The 22,354-nt window shown below is 42.4% G+C and overlaps 1 protein-coding gene across 2 annotated transcripts in view; it reads left to right on the top strand.

The window, feature by feature from the left end:
• Window positions 1-22,354, top strand: part of PLEKHG1 (pleckstrin homology and RhoGEF domain containing G1) — a 176,306-nt gene that overhangs the window by 90,454 nt on the left and 63,498 nt on the right. For both annotated transcript variants that reach the window (XM_028494329.2, XM_055087438.1), the window contains exon 3: window positions 20,200-20,300. In XM_028494329.2, the coding sequence (XP_028350130.1) occupies window positions 20,200-20,300 (101 nt within the window). The remainder of the gene's footprint in view (window positions 1-20,199; window positions 20,301-22,354) is intronic.

The following is a 22,354-nucleotide window of genomic DNA, read 5'->3' as shown; positions in this document are numbered from 1 at the left end:
GCGTGCCATGGATGGGTGCAGCTTTGAGGCACACAAGGTGGACTGAGGTGGACCGAGGTAGCTGGTATGTATTTGAGGGGGGTGTGTGTGTGTGTGTGTGTGTGTGTGTGTTTGCATTCCTCTGCTGCTCTTTGGAAGTGGCTGTGCTTTTCTCTGCTCACCTAGTGTTTGTCGTGGATGCAATCCTGCCTAAGCAAAATTCAGAAATTTAAGTTCAAGTTACTCCCTAGTATAGTAATCAGGTGGGAACACATTCATGTTTTCAAAGCAAATGTTAAAGCAAAATTGACTGTACTTATTCTCTGGAGTATTATGACTTGTTACCAATAGGTCTCACCCCTCCCCCATCCCCTTTGCTCAGACCAGAAGATTAAAGAACACTATACCTGTTGTCAAAAAACATGATCTTCCATTTATGTTAAGTAGGACTAATAAAGACAATGACAAATATTCCTAAAGCACTTTTTATTTCCTCCTTGTAAGAAAAAAATGGTTTAAAAGAATTTCAAGCTCTCTCAGCAATTTGAGACTTTATTTACATTTGTGAAAACTAAAAAATAGATTTTTTTTTTTACCCTAATCTGGGACCAACAAATATGATTACCTGAAAGTGGAGTTGTCAGAAATTTTTCTTTCGCTGAAAGGATTTTCACAATTTGGTCCAATACTCTTACACAAACTATAGCTCTTGCTGTCTATGAAACTCATTACACCAAGGAGATGTAAGGGGTAAATATTAGTGTATTTCTGATGATAAAATTAGAATATTTTCCACCTGCACTTGCAGATTCAGAGTTAGACAATGTATTAAAGGAAAGGATAGACTGACTTACAGACATAACTGAGTACATTGATTTCTTTTGCGAGATCAAGCATTAAGAAAAATACCCGCAACTGAACAGTCCCTTCCCATTCTATTAAGCTTTTTTTTTTTAAGGCAACATTCTGATTTTTGATGAAAAGTCATTTCAAAAACTTCAGTTAACTCAGGTGATCGAGTAGCTATTATTACGGGTCTGCTAAAGAACTGCTAATATATTTCAAAGACTGCCTGTAGGCACAATTCTATTGAAGGTTTGCTAAAACAGGTCATGTTCAGTTGGGGTAGAATTATCCTGCCTTTTGAGTGTGTGCCATCTTGAAAATTCAGTTATACTGAGTGGGTAGAAAATATAGAATTCAGGAAATTGTGTTCAAAACAAACCAGCCTTCAGTTGGGAGCAGTTTCCCATGGCTGGAAATTTCTTCCAAAGAAAACATGTTGCTTACACCTTGTGAAACTAATCACATCAAAGAATCTACCCAGGTCATTTGACAAGCCTAGAGCAAGTTGGTGTGGAAGCAACCCTGCTCTGTAATACCTAGAAAAGGAAGAGGTAGATTGGGCTGATGTGGGACTTGTCAGCCTACATGGTTTACTAACCTGTTTTCTGATCGTTCATGTTTTCAATTTCTCCTCTACCCACCAAGACTACTCTGCCACTTAAGGGGGATAGCATTGTTCAATACAGCAGCTCACATGGAATGTTTTATATCTTTTTAAAACTGGTAAAATATACGTGACATTTATTATTTTAACCATTTTAAGTGTACAATTCAATGACATTAAGTACATTGACACTGTTGTACATTGAACTACATAACCATTACCACCTTCCATCTCCAGAAATTTTCTGTCACCCCAAATTGAAACTGTGCACCCATTAAACACTAACTCTTCATTCCCTCTTTCCTCAGCCTCAGGCAGTCCTTTTTTCATTTTTAAAAATTGTGGTAGAATACACATAACATAAAATTTACTGTCTTAACCATTTTTAAATGTACAGTTTAGAGGCATTACGTATGTTCACAGTGTTGTGCAACCAATACCTAGAATTCTTTTCGTCTTGCAAAACTGAAACTCTGTACCTGTTAAACAGTAACTCCCCGTTCTCCCCTCCCTCCTTCCAGCTCGTGATAACCACCACTGTACTCTCTACTTCTATGAATCTGACTACTTTTGATACCTCACATAAGTGGAATCATACAGTACTTGTTCTTTTGTGACTGTTTATTTCACTCAGCATAATGTCTTCAAGGTTCATCCGTGTCATAGCACATGTCAGAATTTTCTTCCTTAAGGTTGAATAACATTCTGTTGTATGTATATATCACATTTTGTTTCTCCAGTCATCTGTTGGTGGATGCTTAGATTGCTTCAAATAGCGCAGAATTTTTGATTCAGTAGAATCACACAAAGTTTTAGAACTGAAAAATAACTCAGAGAAGTCTAACTTACCATAGATTCTGAAAGGGTAAGGTGTGTTGGTAAGTTTTCTATTCCTGGCAATCAGCACTGCCTTTGACACTTAATAGGCCATCAGTAAATATTTGCTGAATGAATTATCAAGTTCTACCCAATCATTTTTATAGGTGAGGAAATGGAGATCCAGAGAACCAAGTGATTTCTCCAACTGGATGCAAATCTTAGTTCTGTCACCTACTACCTTTGATCTTGAACAATTATTTAACTTCTGTAATCTTCAGTTTCTTCTTAAAATGAAAGGTATTGCCTACCTCATAGGATGTTGTGAGGATAAACAGAGGTAATGCCTATAAAATGCTTTGCACGGACCTGGCACAGCTGAAACTCTCAACAGCTAAAAGCTGTTCAAGTCCAGACCCTGAAGCTAAGTATTGGCAGTGCCAGGACTGTATTCATTTCATTTAGAAACAACTAGAAAAATACAAGAAGCATTTATTGAGTTTCCCTTACGTACCAATTAAGGAGGGTTCTCATACATACTTGTTAAGGAAATTTTCTGGAAACACATTACATTTACTGCCCAGTTTTCTACATCTCAGCCATTGACAAGGATGAAATTGACACGGATACGTGTGAAGGACAGAGCTTGTCACTTCTGCATCCAACCACCACATAGTTTAGACAAAACCAGAGCAGTGGTATAGAGGGGAATTGGGAACAATTAGGGTCATTTCCTGAGCAACTTCTTGGGACATGTCTAAACTGTGGCATTACCTTTTTTCCCTAGCATATATATAGGTAGCTTTTTGAGGATGAGAAATTGTCTCCTGCAAGACCAGAGAGTCTGGGCTAGCCCATTTGTAATAATTAACAGATAAATTGATACTCTAGGACCCCTTCTTGCCAACTCCTGTTCTGAAGTAGGAGCTGGCTCTAAAGTTCCAGGTCCTATTTGAAAGGAAGAAGGTAAAGAAGGTTACTGATAAATTGTATAAATTTACTTCATATTCAAAATTATCTAGAATGTTCTAGGTATTACTTTTGGCAAGAAAATCCACTAGAATAAAATTCTTACTTCGAAGATAGGACAAAGTAAAGCAACATAAAGATCCCGTATGAGAACACACAGTTAACTGGTCATCAGCTAGGTTCATATCAAGGATAATAAGCCCTCACAGACAGGATCAAGGGGTTATTATTTGAGCAATTAAAAGCTGTCACCTAAGAAATCTGGTTAGGAAGAGCAGCTAAAAACAGGATTTTTCTAAAACAGAGGCTGCACTTGAGTATCACCTGGGGAGCTTTTACAACTCCTGCCCCCTCAGGTGTAACCTGGACTAATGAAATCTGAATCTCCCAGGGTGACATCACTTTTTCTTAAAGCTCTCCATATTCCAATAAGCAATCAACATTGAGGTCCACTGTCCTAAAGGGATTTTTTTTCCCTTTGTTATAAAGCAAACAATAGACATTGAAAGGCAGCACGAATTACCCCACCCACCCCATCCCCTGTGATGAAATGGTGAAAATGAAGAAAAGCTAGAATCTGCAAGAACTGAATCCAAATCCTGACTGCCATTTCCCTTTGTGATCTTGGATAAGTTACTAAACTTTTCTAAGTTTCAGTGTTTTTACCTGTAAAACGGGAATAAGAGGATTGTTGTGAAAGTAAGACTATCCATGCAAAATGCTAGCACCGTGCTAGGCATATATAGTAAGCAGTTAAGTGAGAATGATTATTAATATTATCATTATTATTATTAATATACTTAGTAGTATTTGGAAAGGCCAGTAACTTCTGGTACATTTCAAAGTATCATATTGTTCTTGCTAATCTACGTTAAGGTATTATTTCAGAAAATTATTTTAACTTTGCAGTTGAAGAAGGATATATATCGTTCTGATTTTGTTAGTTTATCTGATATACTTACATGTAGTTGGAATTTATTTCTAATATCGTACAGGGCTGCCAGGGATGCAATGGCAGAATGAAATTATTTCCAGAATTTTGACTTGAGCTGAGCTAAACTGAGATTGATTTAACGGGCAGAGCAGTGGTCTGGGCTCCAGTCCCACGCTGACAGTGAGCTGTGTGCCGTGGACAACCAACCAGGCTGACCTCAGCTTCATCCTCCGTAAATGAGTCTAATTCAAGAAGCCAGAATCTAAAGATGACTAGAGATCTCATCTCCTCCAACCTCAGCTCTCAAGAATGTAACTAGGAAATAAGTGAGCCCTTTGAGCAGCCAAAATAGATATTTCAAATGCCGAACAGTAAATCCTGTGTCTTTACCCAAAGAGAGGCCCCTTCACTAAGAGCCTATTTACTCTACATGTTTAAAATAAGCTTAATTAGGGAATTCCCTGGCGATCCATCCGGTGGTTAGGACTCCGAGCTTTCAGAGCTGAGGGCCCAGTTCAATCCCTGGTGAGGGAAGAACTAAGATCCCGCAAGCCGCGCGGCACCGCCAAAAAATAAATTAATTAATAAAATAAGTTTAATTATTTGGTTTCCTAGCCCACAGCAAGGGGAGGGGAGGGAGCGGGAGGAAGTGAATGTGATGGCACTAAGGAGCCAGAGGAAGAACTCCTTAGAAAATGAATTAAGGTAAAGCTATTTAGAGTGGGGTCAAGCTCACCTTCTCACCCTGGTGAATTTCCCTTGTGAATTTACTCCCCAGAGAATAACCTGAGTCCTTACTGATGAGCCTGACTAGCAAGAACATTTTTTATTATGTTTAGTATACATCTAAAATATATCGCCTGATGCCTGGTCTTCATATACAAAGTGATTTTTTTAAATTATGATCACTGACTTTTTATTGAAGTATAGTTGGTTTACAATATTGTGTTTAGTTTTAGATGGACAGCAAAGTGACTCAGATATAGGTAGATATAGATATATTCTTTTTCAGATTCTTTTCCATTATAAGCTGTTACAAGATGTTGAATATAGTTCCCTGTGCTGTATAGAACCTTGTTTATTTTATATATAATAGTGTGTATATGTTAATCCCAGCCTCCTAATTTATCCCTCCCCCCCACCCACTCCACCCCCCCAGCTCCCGCTTTCTCCTTTGGTAACTATAAGCTTGTTTCTATGTCTGTGAGTCTGTTTCTGTTTTGACTTTTTAAATGTTTTTCACGGTTGTAAAATATACATAACATAAAATTTACCATTTTCAAGTGTACAATTCAGTGGCAATAAGCACATACACAAGTGTTGTGCAACCATCACCACTATCCATTTCTAGAACGTTCTTTACCATCCCACACAGAAACTCTACACCCATTAAACAATAACTGCCCACGCCCCCTTCCCCAGTCCCTGGCAATCTCCAGTCTACTTTCTGTCTGTGAATTTGCTAGAATCAAACAATAGTTGTCCTTCTGTGTCTGGCTTCTTTCCCTTAGCATGTTTCCAGGGTTCATCCATGTTGTAGCATGTGTCAGAATGTCATTAATGATAATTAACTTTTAATACTTAGAGAAAATTCTTATGCAATAACTCATCCCTTAACAAAAGTGAGGTGACCCTTTATTATAAGTGAGACTCACCCTTACTCTGTAAGAAGGGGGTGTATGAAAATAATAAAGGCATGATGAGAAATTACAAGCATCTGTCCAACCCAAAGCAAAATGGAATGCTTGTTCTGAATGTTTTTGTTTGGTTAAACTAATATAAAAGAGTCCCTAATGATTCTTGTGCTTGAATCATTGACACACACGTGCACACACACACACGCACACACCCCAAAATAGGTCACATAAAAACTAGAGAGAAGCTGCAGCCTAAGTCTCTGGTTTCAAGTGGCAAAATCACATTGAGGCAAAATTATTCCTGTTTTCTCTGAATGCTGCTTAAAGGACTTGGGGGAGCGGCGGGTGCAGACGCGCTTGAAGGAGGCAGGGTGAGCCATTCCTTTAAACTGCGCTTTAAAATATTTTCTTTTTTAAAAAAAAACATCTTTATTGGAGTGTAATTGCTTTACGATGGTGTGTTAGTTTCTGCTGTATAACAAAGTGAATCAGCCATACATATACAAAAATATATATATTTTTTCTTCTGAAACAAGCCTTTTTTTCTCTTTGGACCAACAAGAAATGTTACACGTGTCCCTTCAGTTTTATAATGCGGCTTAAAGTTAAGTTGTTAACCTTTAAGTGGGAGATGAGTCAGGAGAAGACGGCCACTCCCGCCACTGCAGCAGCCAACAATCAACACGGAATGGCTGAAAAGAGTGCTCTTCTGTCCCGTTTTCCCTAAAGCAGTGGATAAATCACTCAGCCCCGAGGGCTGTTTATGGCCTTGTATAGGGTGTTCCCAATGCAAATGCACGTAGAGAAAAGGGTGAGAGTTAATCTACTTTTGATTGGGGAAGCATTTCTTTTCTTGTGCAAAGGCGGGAGTTAGGTGGGTGGGAAGAGAGTTAAAAAGGAACGCAGAGTTTAGGAACTTTTGTCATCTTTGAGAGGCTGTGTTGTTTAAAGGCTGTCCTTGAGACCAAGGGGGAGGGGAGGGGAGGGGAGGGAGCAGAAGAGGAACACTGGGTTGGGTTACGATTCAGTACAACTTTTTCGCCACTTAAAGAGCTTGAGAGATCTGCCAGGGACTCTGTTAACCCTTGCCTTCCGGGCTCTGCTTCGCCCACTTAGCAGATGGATCAAGTTCATAGGAATTCACTCTGCAAACGTTCAGTGCTGGGAGAGCTACAACAGAACCCCTGGTGGGAGAGAAGGAGCTACAAAAAATTTTTTAGAACACCAGCACTGGATATTGATTCCTCTGGCTTCCTTTATCATGGAATTATAAATGTAAATGCTCAGGGGAGCACCTGACCCAGACTGGGTGGGAAGGATCAGAGAAAGATTCCTGGAAGAATCGTGAAGGAGGCGTTAGCCAGGTTAGGACAGTAGGAGGGGCAGTCTTGGCAGTAAGAATAGAGTATGCAAGACAGTGACCCGTGAGAGAACAGGGGACATTCCCGAAGCTACAAGAAGCCAGTGCCTGTGTTCCGGGGGGTGGTGATGGTGGAGAGGAAACAGGAAAGTGGTAAAAGATGAGCCTAGGCAGGGGTGCAAGCATTGAGGGCCCTCCCTCTGTGCCGCCACCCACGGCTATGGGAAGTCATTGAAGGATTTTATGCGGGAGGCAGAACATCACATCTGAGCTCAAGAAAGATCACCCGGGATTCATTCGGAAAAGCTGGAGGGGGTGGGACCCACCATAGAGGGATTAGGTAGGATGTCCTTGCAGCAGTCCCCGGTGGAGATGAGCAAGGAGCCCAAGGCAGCGGTGAGGGAGAGGAAGACTCAGTTTCACAAGAGCTACAGGTGGAAGAGGCAGGATTTCTCGTCCAGGTGGACCGAGCAGGTGAGAGGGCCGGGGTCTGGGAGACTTTCGAGGGTCATGGGGGCTTTGAGTGCATGTGTCTCCCATAACGATCTTCACACTCTCTCCCAACAATGCCGCTTAAGGACTGAGCCTTCCTACGGCACTCTTACCACCCGTGGGCAGAGAAGGGTGGTGGGAGAGGCTTTTTAGTATAATTTGTCAGTGTGCAGGTAGAGTTAACTTGCTTTTGAACCAAAAGAAGTTCCAATCTGGCTATCTCCCCGTTCTACCGAGGAGGAACCTGGGATGCAGAAGTCCACACAGCAGCCGCTGCTACCAGCCAATGTGTGCTGGGCACGCGTGCGGGGCGCCTTAAATGGACGTTGTTGTTTAACCCCCAGAGTAATGATCAGGTGGGTAGTTGTATTATCTCTACTTAACAGCTGAAGCAGTGAGCCTCAGCAAGGCCAGTCATCCACCGAAGGGCCGGCTCTCAGAGCCAGGCTGCCCGCCGAGGAGGCTGGTGCATTTCCCACCACACAGCATCTGGAGCCAAGGCCTCCGGGAGGAATCTCTGTCCTGTCCCTAGTGCCATGCTCTGTCCTCAGATAAATCTGCTGTCCTGGGAAAGCAGATCTGCAGCAGATGGAAACTTCATGGATTACAAGAAAAGGCATGTCATGTCCTTCTGTTGAGACTGTAAAGCTACTGCTGTAGAAATTCATCCTACACAGTCTCTTGAAAAATCATTTATGGAAACCTCATCCTATGAGGTCGATCTCCCTCCCCCTCCCTCCCCCCCCCTTCCTCTCTCTCTCTTTCAGTTCTAAGTAATGTGTCCATGGACATTGTGCTTTTGATTTAAGAGAGGAGAAAAAATAGTTTTCCCGAAATCACACATTTTACTCCGTGGGCCTTGAAATTGGAACCAGGCCTCCAATACAACAAAAGGAAATCTTTGAATTTACCCCATTCAAGAGACCCAGTGCTCTTCAAGAAAGTCAAGTTTCTGGGGAGTGTCCCATCATGCTGGCCCACCTGCGCCCTCTTTTACCCTCTGCATAGGGCTTCTTCCCACTCCCCTGGAGGTTGCCAAGCCCGTGGCTGTTTCTCTGTCAGTAAATGTCTTCTGGTTAAGACTGTGCTGTAATGAGCTCAACAGCAGTATAGCCAGAGAAGCAATAAGATATGTCCTTAGGGCTGCTCATTGTTTTCGATACAATGAACGGAACCGGTTCCCCTATGCATTTCCATAGGGAAATGGATTACCTAATGCCGCCAGAGTATAATCACATTCATCCTCGTTGAAAAACTGCCCTTCAAGAGATCGGTCCCTGTGTAGGTTCTTTCTTTTAATATATCCAGCCTCGTTGTATTGCAGTTTTCAAGTAGAATAGCTTGACCTTGAGGGTCATCATCAATCTGTGTGACTCAGTAGATGGGAAGTCGAGTGATGTCTTCCAGCCTTTCCCTCTTTCTACTTAACGTCGTCCAGGTGGCCCCTGCCTTGGGGGCCTGGTTGAAACTTGTATATGTTTCAGAGTCCCAAGTAAATTAGCATAAATTGTACCTACCGTATACAGACCAATTGCTATGAGAATTACCTGTATCACAGTTCCTGTCTCAGTAAGAGACTAGAAAGTATTCCAACTAATTAAGTAAGTCATATAGTTAATTACTGTCCCATTCATCATTAGGTCAAGCATACACTAACTGGTCATGTGTATGTGGCAAAACTGACTGTATCTGTTTTAATGGGCCATTATTTGGTGTCCTTATTTCCAGACGTCTGATGCTCTAGAATTGAGAGTCCTTGGGTGAGGTATGGGTGGTTTTTGACTTGCAAACAGGAAATGTTTTGCTGAGAAATCCATGGCCGCATGTTGATGTTTAGTGAAGGCCTTTAAGCCATCGGTGTACGAAGTGATGTGCAGAGTTCCGTGGAGGAGGTCAGAGCACCAAGAACAAAATCCAGACTGACTGTCATCAAAAGCGTGTTACTCTAACCAGCTGACTACGGTACACGATCCCCTGTGAAGCAGCAAAACCCCTTCCAGGGTCACTTACCCACAGTCGTAAGGAAGCTTTGCTACACGAGTCCCGTACCTCTTTGTACATTTCATTTCCGTACACCAACCCTTTCCCCTGACAAAAGCTATGCTTTCAGAGCTGCTGTTTCTCTCTACATTGCTGATTGATCTTCATTTTATAGTGATTCCTGATTCTATAGCTTTTCAACTCTCTGCTTTCCAGGCTCTCCATTGTATACATTGTTTAATAAACTTAAAAGTAGCATGGTGCTAAAAGAACAGGAAAAATTCATTTGTAGTGTTTCTGCATGATTGGCTTTGTAAAGGAATGAGTTCCTATGGGGAGAGCTACACAGAGTCATGCAAATAAAGAGGGATGGAATGACCAACCTTGGGGGGTCTGGCAAGGAAAGTGGTATGTTTTGAAGGAGTAGAGAACCACGCACTCGTAAGAAGGAAGAGAACTTGTGAGCGGAATCGGAAAGCGTGAGCCAGTGTTGAAAGTAAAATGGCAGATGGCTGAGAGCTGGTGTGCTTGGCTGATGGAAGAGCAGGTCTGGGGTGTGTGTTGATGAACACATGAAGGAAGTGGGTTCATCCTGTGAATGGACCAATGTTAATTCGGATACAGTACGTGACAATCCTGGCACGCGGCAGTGACCTAGTCAGTGAGAGTTGTGAGTTTGGTAGGCTCCTAACTCATACCTAATAAGAACCACATTTAGTCCCAAAGTCAGCAGCAGACCTCTACTGTCTAAAGATACTGTATTAAGGACTAAAACCTTTGAAGCAGTGGTACAGGGTTTGGGCGGCCAAGCTATAGTCAGCTGGTCCTGGTTTGAATGCAAGTAAGTTATGCACACCCTGTGTGACCTTGGGGAGCAACTGAACATTTCTAAGCTTCCAATAAAATGGGATTAACAATGGGACTCACCTCCTGGCGTTGCTGTGAAGATTAAATGAGATAATGCATATAAAGTAGTGAGCTCAGTACCTATCACCAAACCTTATAAGAATAGTAATAACAATAATGATAATGATAATAATAGTAGTAGTAGTAAATAGCAGTGAGGAGGAGTTAAACCTCAGGTGATCTAATAATGTAAATTTATTTTACTGATCTTTTATTTTCTTTCCCATATACAAAAGCCCTTGGGCTTTATTTAATTTTTCATAATTACCGTGTTTCAAATTACACCAGCAGTGCAGAGATTGTAATTGAGATGAATCCGTTTCTTTTTTTTTTTTTTTTTTTTAATATTTATTTATTTATTTGGTTGCCTCAGGCCTTAGTTATGGCACGTGGGATCTTCAGTTGCGGCCTGCGAACTCTTAGTTGCAGCATGTGGGATCTAGTTCCCTGACCAGGGATCGAATCTGGGCCCCCTGCATTGGGAGCGTGGAGTCTTAGCCTGGACCACCAGGGAAGTCTCGAGATGAATCGGTTTCTCATTTTCAGTACTTAAAGATTTGCCAGGACATAATCCCGCTGCTACCTCATCAGCCTTTGCTTCATTTTTCTTCCTGAAGGATTATGGCCACATCTAATTGTATCTGTCTGCTTCCTTACCTGGCTCAGGACCTGGAGAGTAAAAAGGGAGTATATGCTAAGTAAAGTTAACCCAGTGAGGAGGAGAACATAACAAGAGTCAGAAAAAAGGGCTCAAGGGAGTGGTTAATAAACTTCCTTCCCTGTCTTGTCAACGCCCGCCAGGACTCTGGTGCCATGCTTTACTGCAGGCAGCCTGGAAAACTCTCTGGTTGCCCATTTTGAAGATTTTAAACATATTTTATATTTATTCACATTCAGTAAGCACATAGATTATCCCAGAAATGCTTTCCTCCTTTTTTGGTAGCTAGAAATGATGATCGGATTAAAGAGTACAGAGAAAAAAGTAATGGTAGGTTTCAAATAAGTATGGAAAGATATTTCAGTATACAGCAGCTCCTCTTCATGGGTGTGTGTCCACCTCTCTTATTTTAAGAAGAGCTTTTGCATATGAGAACATTGTCGATGTAATTTGAAAACCCTAAGCACAATTTTAAAATAAATATTTAAATAAGCAATTTAACAAAGCAGTAGAAAATTAAGGTTTTTTTTTTGCTGTTCTTACAGAAGAGGCGAACTTTTCTATTTGTTATAACTAAGGGTAATAGAAGAGATTCATTTCAGTGTTATATTTCTACCCAGCTTCTTAATTATTATAACATTTTTAGATTTATTTAGGTACATCAGATTCTTCCTCCTGGTACTAATATGAAGTAAAGACCATTGATTTTTATAAGGGTCGTCAGAAGTGTAGTGAAAGATGGGCAACTAGTCACTTTAAGGCCTTTAATATATGAATGCTAGTCCTGTTTCTTAATATCTTGCTTATATCATTAGATTACTGTTAACTACCGGTTCATAAATATTTTCTGCTTTTAGTTTTAGGGGAAAAGCAAACAAATATTCCCCGATATTTGCTCTTTCTACTCAGTACTGCTGTTTTTAACAGAACTCCTGTCCCCCACCCCCTCCCCAAGTTTCTCTTTCTGGGACGAACTACCCGACCCTCCCCCTTTCCAGGTCCAGCTGTCCCGTCCTCTCCCCAGGGGGCGCCTCCTACCCCTCCTTCTTTCAGGAGGAAGAAGTGAAACAATAGAGGGAACTGAGCTGGCACAAGTGTCATTTGTCACAGCTTAGCTAGAAGGCCATTCTCAGCATTTTTTTACTGATGTCTTAGGTACTGAAACTATTAGAGAAGGTAAATGAGGCTGAAACCTCCCTGTTTTTTTATTATTCTTTTACTCAAATATCTCAGAGCATTAATACTGACTTCCATATATGGCCAATTAAGATCAGCCTCTATACCATCGGTTAGGAAAACTCTGAATAAGAACTGATACCATATCAGCAACAGAAGCTGCTTTCAACTTGAAATTAATTTGGGTTTCCATTCCTGTGCTTGCCTGTGTGGGTCTCTCTCCTTTCTCTTTTTTCTTCCCGTTCACGCTTTCTTCCCTCTTTCTCTTCCTGCCTCATTTCTTTCCTCTTCTTTTTCTCTTCTCTTTTCCCCCTTCCCCCTTCTTTCTCTTGCCCTCCTCCAGTCTCTGCAACAGTATTGGCAGAAAGATTCGTCCTGTTGATGCTGTATTGTATTTTCAGCACAGTTCTCTGTGTTGGGGGTGGAAGGAGCTACCTTATATAGACTCAGGGACAGCCTTGTTCCCACAGTAAGAGCTTTTGTTTCCAGCCTGATGGGGTGGCCAGAGACCCCCAGTCTCACTTCTTTGGCTATATCTTCCTCCCCCATGGATGTCAATAGAGGAAGAAAAGAGATTAACGTGAAGACTAGACTTCTGATGCTTTATGTGCAGGCTACAGCAGGAAATTTTAGTGTAAGCCCTGTTTTGTGGTTTATTTGGAAGAAAGATAAAAAGTTTCTTTCATTTGAAAATGGACTCTTCTATATTCTCACAGCCCTTTGTAAATAATTCTTAGAACACTTAAATTGTTATCCTGTGATTTGTTTCTTTCTCCCTTACTGCCTTGTGAGCACCTAGAGGGTTAGGGGTCTTATCTTACTCATTTCTGAACGCCCCTTCCCACAGTTTCCAGCACATAGGCCTGTGCCCACCCCCGCCCCGCCTAAATCTTTATTGTAATAATGAGGTACATTATGATAAAGCTATTGAATGGGGTACAATGTAGCCGTTATAATGAAAGAACTATGTTTACGTATAGGAGCTCTGTGTATTTACGTACACTGAATGGAAAAACAAAGTTGTGAATCGAGCATAAAATCTCATGTTTTATAGATAACAATTATGCCCCAGAACCTGACCCAGAAGCATGCACACAGCATCTTTTTTTAAAATTAATTTTTCTTGGAGCATCGTTGCTTTACAATGTTGTGTTAGTTTCTGCCGTGCAGCAAAGTGAATCAGCTATACATATACGTATACCCACTCTTTTTTGGATTTCCTTCCCATTTAGGTCACCACAGAGCACTGAGCAGAGTTCCCTGTGCTCTACAGCAGGTTCTCGCTAGTTATCTGTTTTATACGTAGTAGTGTATACATGTCAATTCCAATCTCCCAATTCATCTCACCCCCTCTTCCCCCCATGGTAAGCATAAGTTTGTTCTCTACATCTGGCATACCGCATCTTTAACCAGAGTTACCTCTGGAAAGTGACATCTGGGCAGAGAGGGAAGGCCCTTGAGAAGGAATAGGAAACTTTTTATTTCATATGCTCTGACTTGTTAGAATTTTGTTTTCTACAGCATCAAATGAAGCTGACCAGTGTCAGCTTGGTCACACAGACAGTGCTCCCCACGCAGACTTCCCAAGAGAGGTGCTCATCTTCCTGTCCTCCACCTTTCGTCTCGTGCCTTCACCTTGGCTCTTACAGTCACCTTCTGTCTTGCTCCGTGTTCACCTTTGCCAGTATCCCCTCCAGTCATTCCGGGCTTCCTCCCTCCATCTTCTTCTTCCCTGCACCTCCCACCAGCCTGTTCATGGATGCATGCATGCATGCATAGATGGATGGTTGCATGCATGGGTAGATGGATGGATGCATGCATGCATAGATGGATGGTTGCATGTATGGGTAGATGGATGGATGCATGCATAGATAGATGCATGGATGGATAGATGCATGGATGGATGGACAGATCCATCGATGGCTCCTCCCTGATCCTACATCTCTTCCGGTTACTGCCCCACCACTCTCCTTCCTTTACATCCCAACGTCTCCAAATATATGCTCATCTATTACCCACTTCCAAATCAGTCTGCAGTTCTCTCTAGTCACGGGATTTGGGACTCTATTATCCCCTGGGTTTTCCTGAGACTGTTTCTGAACAAGGTGGGAAGCACACATCTGGCTCTGTGCTCCCACTCAGGGATACGACCTCCCATCAGTGTGGGCCAGGGTCCTGTGCTGCCCGAGGCCTCACGGCTCTCAATTTGCCTTGCTACTCTCCTCCACAAGGGATCTTTGGTGTTCTCACTGCAACACGGGAGACTCACTGGAGGTGCCATGACCTGCTGACACCCTCCGAGGTTGCAGTTTGCTAGCACTGAGATAGCCTGAAACCGCTTTCTCATGGCCAGGACTGGACGTGGCCCTGGGCCCTGAAGGTGGGAGGACATTTGGTCCCCATGCTTCTGTCACTGCTGCGTAAGATGGGGCCCAAAGTTGCACAAAGAGCTCTCTCAGCAGACCACTCAGTTTTCCTTCCCAAATCCTGTGCCCGGCAAACCCCTCCTTGGGGATGTCCTAGGGTCCGCCTCATCTTCGCATGTCCAAGACCAAGGCGCTGTCTTTACCTGCAGACCACCACCCTCATCTCTTCAGTTCCCTCGGGAATGCAGAGGGAAAGTGCGTGATTCGGGCAGTGCCCTGTGACTGTGAACCCATCGTGTCCCCCGTGATGTCCCTGAAGGGCAGCATTTGTGCAGAAGGCAACAGCTGGAAAATAAAACTCGTATTTCTTCTCCAAGCCTCTCTAACAAGAGCAGGATGAGCAGCCCTGATCCACCTGAAGACCTACCATGTAGATGAGCGAGGCCGAAGGATACGCCTGTGTCCTTTTTACCGTGAATCTCCAGAGGCGCCTTGAAGTGTTTGATGTGGGTGTGAGGCAGTCCAGTGCAGGTCTCAGTCAGCTGGAAAGGCCGAGAGCCACCCTGCCAAGGCCTCTGCGGGGGAGCTTTCCCTCACCAGCCACCTGGGAGAGAAACTCGGAGGGATGAAAGCTGGTGGAGACTTCCCCCCGGAGGGAGCACCCAGCTCTCTCCAAGCTGCAGCCAACGGGACAAGGAGACGAGGGGCTGGCAGTGTCCTTGCTGGGAACCAGGAGAACAGCACCTTCCTCCTCGGAGCTGAAGGTGAGAGAAGAGACTCCCTTCTCCTGAAAGCTGTCTGCCTTGACTGGCTCCTTTCTCTCGGTCTCCACATCTAATTAAATACAGCTCCACTCTGTGGAACTTGTGGAGGACTGGCTCCGGTCTTACCTGCGCTGCTGTCCGGGTCTAACTGGCCTCCGAACTGGCAGTTTTATAGCTAATGTTCTATTTTCTGATGCTGGGATGATCTTTGGGCTCATGGCATCTGTCAGTGGTTGCCTCCACCTAAGAGCACGGAAGGTTCTCCATGATCAAGCCTCTCCTGACTGCAGCCTCTCTCACTTTGCAGCCCCACTCCAGGGTCTGTGTTCATGCGCATGTCCTGCTCCATCAGCCCGTCTCGGCTTCTTTTATCTTATTTTATTTTGTCTTATTTTATTGGCCACGCCACGTGGCCTGTGGGATCTTAGTTCCCCGACCAGGGATGAAACCCAAGCCCCCTGCACTGGAAGCGTGGAGTCCTAACCACTGGACCTCCAGGGAAGCCCCTCAGCTCCTTTTAGTGTCCTGACGGCACCCTGCATTTCGTTACCATGTGCCCCTTTACTCTTTTCCATCTTCCTGGGTGTTGTGTCTCCTTCCAGTTTCTCTCTGTTCTAACTCCCGGTCATCCTTAAAGATTCAACTCCACCATCACCTTCTCTAGAAGACTTCTCCCTGACCTGGAATTGCCCACTTCCTCCTCTGCCTTCTTCTCCCATGTGTTGAATATTTATCAGTCATGCTGCCTAAACACTGTATTGTACTTATTTGTTTATACTTGTCTTTCAACTACACAGGGAACTCCTTGGGGGAAGGGATCATGTTTTATTCATTTTATTTAATTCCTAGCTTGTAAAACAGGACTTGGCATGCATTCTTATGACCTCAAAAAGAGGAGGGAAGGAGGGTTTGTATGAATAAATGTGAATGTGCTTTTTAAACTGTAAATTGACACACAAATGTAAGTTATTGTAGTATCAACAGCATCCCAATGTAATACGTGAAATTTGGAGACAGGTTTTATATAAACAAATGATTACTTTCTAGTAAAGGTGGACGAGTTGGAGCAACCAAAGAAGATGCATCCTCCAAAATAAAGACCAAAAATCTTACACAGGAGTTATAACAAGGGGCTTAGAATTTGGAAGTGCTAACACAAAAACTAGACCAAAAAGAGGAAGCGAAAGAGATAGAATTTTGAAACCTAAGCAAGAGGGCTTAGGAACAGAACATTTTCTTCGTTTTGTTTCTACAATGTATCTTCAAGAAAGAGATAGAGTAGAAAAAATATTAAGTACCGATCTAAATAAATCTTTTCTCTTCTTGTGGTTTATCTTCATTTTCATATTAAACAGATTACAATTTTAAACGTTATTTGAGAGGAAAAAAGGGAGACAGGCACGGGGGTATTAGCTTAATTCTTTCAGGGCATCTTAAAGAAATAAAGCGAGCTACCAAGGACATTGAGTTTGAATTCTGTCCCAGTTCTGGAAGCATCCTTTCTCCAGCATCTCTGCTGGACTGTTGTCTAGACCAGACCTTCTCAAACTATCTGTGGTGAGGGACAAGTGCGCGCGCGCGCGCGTGTGTTTTCCTATCAGCCACACACTGACACTTTTGTAAAACACCGCAAAAAATGAATTACTAGAAAAACAAAAGAGAAGGTATCAGACATGCAAAATACAAGCCCAAATTTATCATTAGATTCAACAAATATCATTCCGTCAAAATGCTATAAAAGTTTCTACATGCTTTCTCTCAAGTTCTGCACTTATCTATCTTGTAGATCAATAACAGTTTGCAAACTGGCTCCTGTCCATTTATCACACTTCAAATAGCACCGAGTTCAACTTTACTTGGATATTTTCAATGACAGACATCACAGGAATGAAAAAGTTATTGAGAAGAGGGTACACGTGTACAAATCTTACAGTGGTGGAGCTGTTGATTAGAAAAGAAATACTTTAGGTAAAATTTATAGTAGTCTAGTAAAAATTTTTTCGAATGGTGTAAAGCTGTTTTTTGTATCTCCTCCCTACCCTCCTCAAAATTGAGTGAATTCTTTGATCCTCTTGGAGAATAATTGTTTTCTGCGCAGAAGTTTTAAATGTATCTTTCATTGTTAACTGTAGGGTAACCATAGGTGCTGACATCAAGCCAATAAAATTAAAAAGCAGTGTGACAGGCTCTAATAAATTTCATTGGTGTCTTTACTCTGTCATTTGAGCACAGAATGAACTATTATTATCACTGAGCTTCAAACCTCTCATTTTGGCTTCAGATAATTACAGCTGCTAATGCAGTGCATGCTACAGTAGTTTTCAGTAACTGGTTTAGGGTTAAAGTATCATATTTAAAAGACTTAATTATGATCAGTGGGGGAACACGTTGTGGCCATATGCCTTTGATCTGTTTTCTAGAGTGGCCTGCAAAACTCTGGACTCCTAACGATCTATTTTCTCAACGATTTCAGAAAACAAGCAGCGTTTAAAATCTAGTTCCTCCACCACGGACTCCGGGGTTTTGAAACTCTTTCATTTGGAGATGGGCCATCCTCTGTTGGAAGTGGGCCATGGCTCTTTGTCTCTCACCCCAGATGAAATTCTTCAACCCCCTTAACTCAGTCTTTCCCTGACATGAAGAATTTAGTATCAGGTTTCTGCAAAATGAACCAGCTTTGCATTTGAAGTGAGAAAAAGGATTCTTCCTTTTCTCCTTAAACCCCCTTGCAGCTGGCCAGGTGAATCTGGAATATATGCGTCATCTGCGCCCCAATCTTCACGCTGCTGTTTGGTGTGGATCACGCCTGCGGATATCCTTCTGTTTCACTTTTCAATTTCATCTTTCACTTTTCAAAATCATACTTTTCATAGTATTCATCTATAACCTTTGTTTTACCTTCTTAATTTTGCATATGACGTGTCCTTTTAAAATGTTGATCAGCGTATGAAACAACTATCAAATATAAGCATTCAATGCAGTTAAATATTAGCCCATCTCTTTGTGCCACGTGTAATTTTATGAAACTATCAAGGAATACATTTTTTTTTTTGAGGAAGCCTAAGTTAGATTTATACTTGTTCAAAATGCACTCTTCAGTTCTAGCCTTCTTTAGCATTTCTTATTTGGGCGTTATCTCTATAGCCTATACAGGTGCTTAAGCTCCTTACGATTGCTCCGTTCATAAAAGTATGGAGGCTGGGTCTTGCTCTTGTGGGTTTTTAACGGCAATTACACTTAAACCTTGGGAGTCTAACTTCTTATTGAGATGACCACTTTCTGAAGAAGAAAAGATGTTACCACCAACCTTGTTAAAACATGAAAAGGCTTATGAACATCGGTTCCTGCATGACCGTGATTTTAGCAATAAAGAACCAGAATGGTAAGTTACATGATGCAGTCTGTGAACCATGCTATGGAGACAGTTCCTGACGAAGCCTGGCCTGTTTTCCATTTGAGGAACATGAAGGGCATGAGAGGGTGGCTGTGGCTTATTAAAAGACAAAAGCAACAATTATCTGATGGTTCTTACATTTCAGCCTCTCCTTTCACTAGTTGCGCTTAAACAGTATTGTGTTTGCGATTGGCCATCGGAATGTGGTTGAGTGCTGGGATTTTCACGGTCTGGCTGACTTTTCCCAGGGTGACTTCCCCAATGCTGCAGAACTCTGGGTGACGTTTGGTGGAGAGCCATGCTGCATTGTTCAGCCCAGGGCGGGGAACTGTATTTATTTTTGATTTTACGTTATTTCAGCTGTTTTCACTTTTTTCTTTATTGTTTTCTTGCCTCCTACAGAGTTCTCTTTTCAAGCCTGGCTGGGGGAAGGGGGACACTCAGTTATGGACTCAGCACACAGCGTGGAGAGCAGATTTCCCCTCTCTCAGCAGTTCAAATAACTTCTGAGCCACGTCCATTTAACCCGCTGTGGGTCTGAGCCCACGTTAGCTCCATGGGGAGCTGTTTCCATGTTAAAATATATAAAATCCTTTCAAGCTGTCTGTGGCTCCTTAACATGGCCTATTGGATAGCATAAGTGAGTGACATGCTTATTTTATTTTAAAAAGTTTTTTTTAAATAATCTGGTATTTGAGGATAAATTTAGTTCTAGACTTTAGCAACTGATAGCTTTCTGACTTAAAAGGTTATGTTTAAAACAACTGTATCACATTTCAGAATTTTTTTTTTTTTTTTTTTTTTTTTTGCTATACCACATGGCTTGTAGGATTTTAGTTCCATGACCAGGGATTGAACCCGGGCCATGGCAGTGAAAGCACTGAGTCCTAACCACTGGACTGCCAGGGAATTCCCAAATTTCAGAATTTTTATTTCTGGTTTCCCACTGTATGAATTTTAGAGTCTTTTTATCCTACAAATCAGTCAAGGAGACAGCAGACAATGTTGTATGCCAAAACTCTGACTCTGTCAGTAACTGTCGTCATTATATTATGCATCTAGGGAAGCACTAATACATTTTGGGCGTAGGTATGTCAGTGTACATACACTCTTTCTCCTTGCTCGAACTCCCTGTTCTATAAGTAGGGAAGTATTTCATTATTAATAAAAGAGAGATTCTGCCTTCTCATGGTAGAGTTAATGAGCACATTAGTATAATAATTACTTGAAACGGATATGAAAGATTCCTCATGCATAACTAAAGATGACTTGAAAAAGGACAGGAGTGTTTAAGACGTTCTTCTCATTGATTTCACAGGATTACCTTGACTGCATCAAGGACCAAGCGAAACTTCCTCTGGGGGCGGAAGAAAGATCAGCCCTTTTTGGAAACATACAGGATATCTACCACTTTAATAGGTAAGCTGATACTCAAAAGATTGTTCTCACATAAGAACATGATGAATTTTTCTCAAATGAATGTGGCCTAAGAAAACTTACTTGAAATCCCTGATACGACTTCACAGATTTTTGTGGCCTATCATGCCGTGAAATCTTCTACCTGGAAACATCCTGGTTTGTACATGAGTCTCACATTTATCCAAAATCCCTTCCCGCTCCATCCTCCTGGCTCAGAGAAGAGACCTATTCACCCCGACAGAGCAGAGGCATCTTTCTTCCACAACAGAACACGAGCCAAAGGCATCCAAAACTATATGCTGGCTTTTGGTCTCCAGCAACCCCACCTCCGCTGGATTTTCTGACAATTTTCTTGTGCTTAGGGAGTGGGCAGGAGTGAGTAAACACACAATAAATACTTTAATCATAACAGATATTAATTCAGATTAATAGTTAAAATTTACAGTGCTTAATTTAATTCAAACATGTATTGAGTACCTGCCGTGTAGCGGGCAGTGGGTTTAGAAAAGTATCATAGTAAACGAGGCAGACAGGGAGCCGAAGGGGATGGGCAGGCAAATCAGTTCTTATCGTGTATTGTACTTCTTGGAAGACCAGGTAGTAGGCGGGTAAAGAGCATAGACTGGTTTCCAGCGTCTCTGGGTTTGCATGCCAGCTGAGCCATGTATATATTCTTTGGGGAATTTTAAACAGAATACAGATGGTCCCCCCGACTTACAATGGTTCACCTCATGATGTGACTGTACGATGGTGTGAAAGCAAGACGTGTTCAGTAGAAACTGTACCTCAAAGTTTGAATTTTGATTTTTTTTCCCGGGCAGTGAGCCGAAGCTTCCAGTCAGGCACGCCGTCTCGAGGGCAAACAACCAATACACTTAACAACCATTTTGTTTTTTACTTTCAATACAGTGTTCAGTAAATTGCATGAGATATTCAGCACTTTAGTATAAAAGAGGCTTTGCGTTCAATGATTTTGCCCAACTGTAGGCTAATGTAAGTGCTCTGAACACATTTAAGGGAGGCGAAGCTCAGCTTTCGTGTTTGGTAGGTTAGGTGTACTTTAATGCGTTTCCAAGTTATGACATTTTCAACTTACAGTGGATTTATTGGGGCATAACCCCATCATAATTCGAGAAAGATCCGTAGAATGCACTGGAGAAAAATCTGTAGAATGTACCTAACTCCCTCATTTCAAGTCTTTGCTCAAAACTTCCTTTCTCAATGATGTTAACCTGGCACCCAAGCACATACCTTACCTGCTTGCTTTTTCTTTTTCTGCTGGCATTTAGCAATTTCTAACATACTCTGTGATTGACTTTTTTTCTTTTTTTTGCGGTACGCGGGCCTCTCACTGCTGTGGCCTCTCCCGTTGCGGAGCACAGGCTCCGGACGCGCAGGCTCAGCGGCCATGGCTCACGGGCCCGGCCGCTCCGCGGCACGTGGGATCTTCCCGGACCGGGGCACGAACCCGCGTCCCCTGCATCGGCAGGCGGACTCTCAACCACTGCGCCACCAGGGAAGCCCTGTGATTGACTTTTGTGTCTGTTGTTTCCTTCCTCCCCACCCCCACTCACAGAACACTCCCTGAGGGCAGGGATCTGCCAGTTTTGTTACTACCCAAGTGCCTTAAGCAGAGCCTGGCTCCTGGGACCCTCCAAACTTTTGTGGAATACAGAAACAAATGGAAACAATAGGAATATCTACCTCACATGGTTATTGTGAAGCTTCAGTGAGCTGATGTACTTCACGTGCCTCACTCAGTGCCAGCACAGAGTAAACAGCACAATACTAACTAACCAGTGATGATATTGATTTTATTATCGTAAAATCCCCTTATAAAGTTCTACAATGCCCTATCATTGGGTGACTCAACCACAGTGCAAATTATAAATCCTCCCCCTCTTTGCTCACTGAAGCTGGTGTACGTGAGCTCCTTGAGGGTAGGATCCACATCTCCTTTGCCATCCCTAACATCCGTGTGGATCCCTAACACCTAGCCCAAGCCTGGCCTCTGGGAGACATGTTTGAATTACATCAACTCATCCCTTAATTTT

This window comes from Physeter macrocephalus, chromosome 10 (assembly GCF_002837175.3).
Source record: "Physeter macrocephalus isolate SW-GA chromosome 10, ASM283717v5, whole genome shotgun sequence".
NCBI classification, from domain to species: domain Eukaryota; kingdom Metazoa; phylum Chordata; class Mammalia; order Artiodactyla; family Physeteridae; genus Physeter; species Physeter macrocephalus.
Note: the sequence above shows the minus strand (reverse complement) of the source record. Positions and strands in the feature narration are given on the sequence as shown.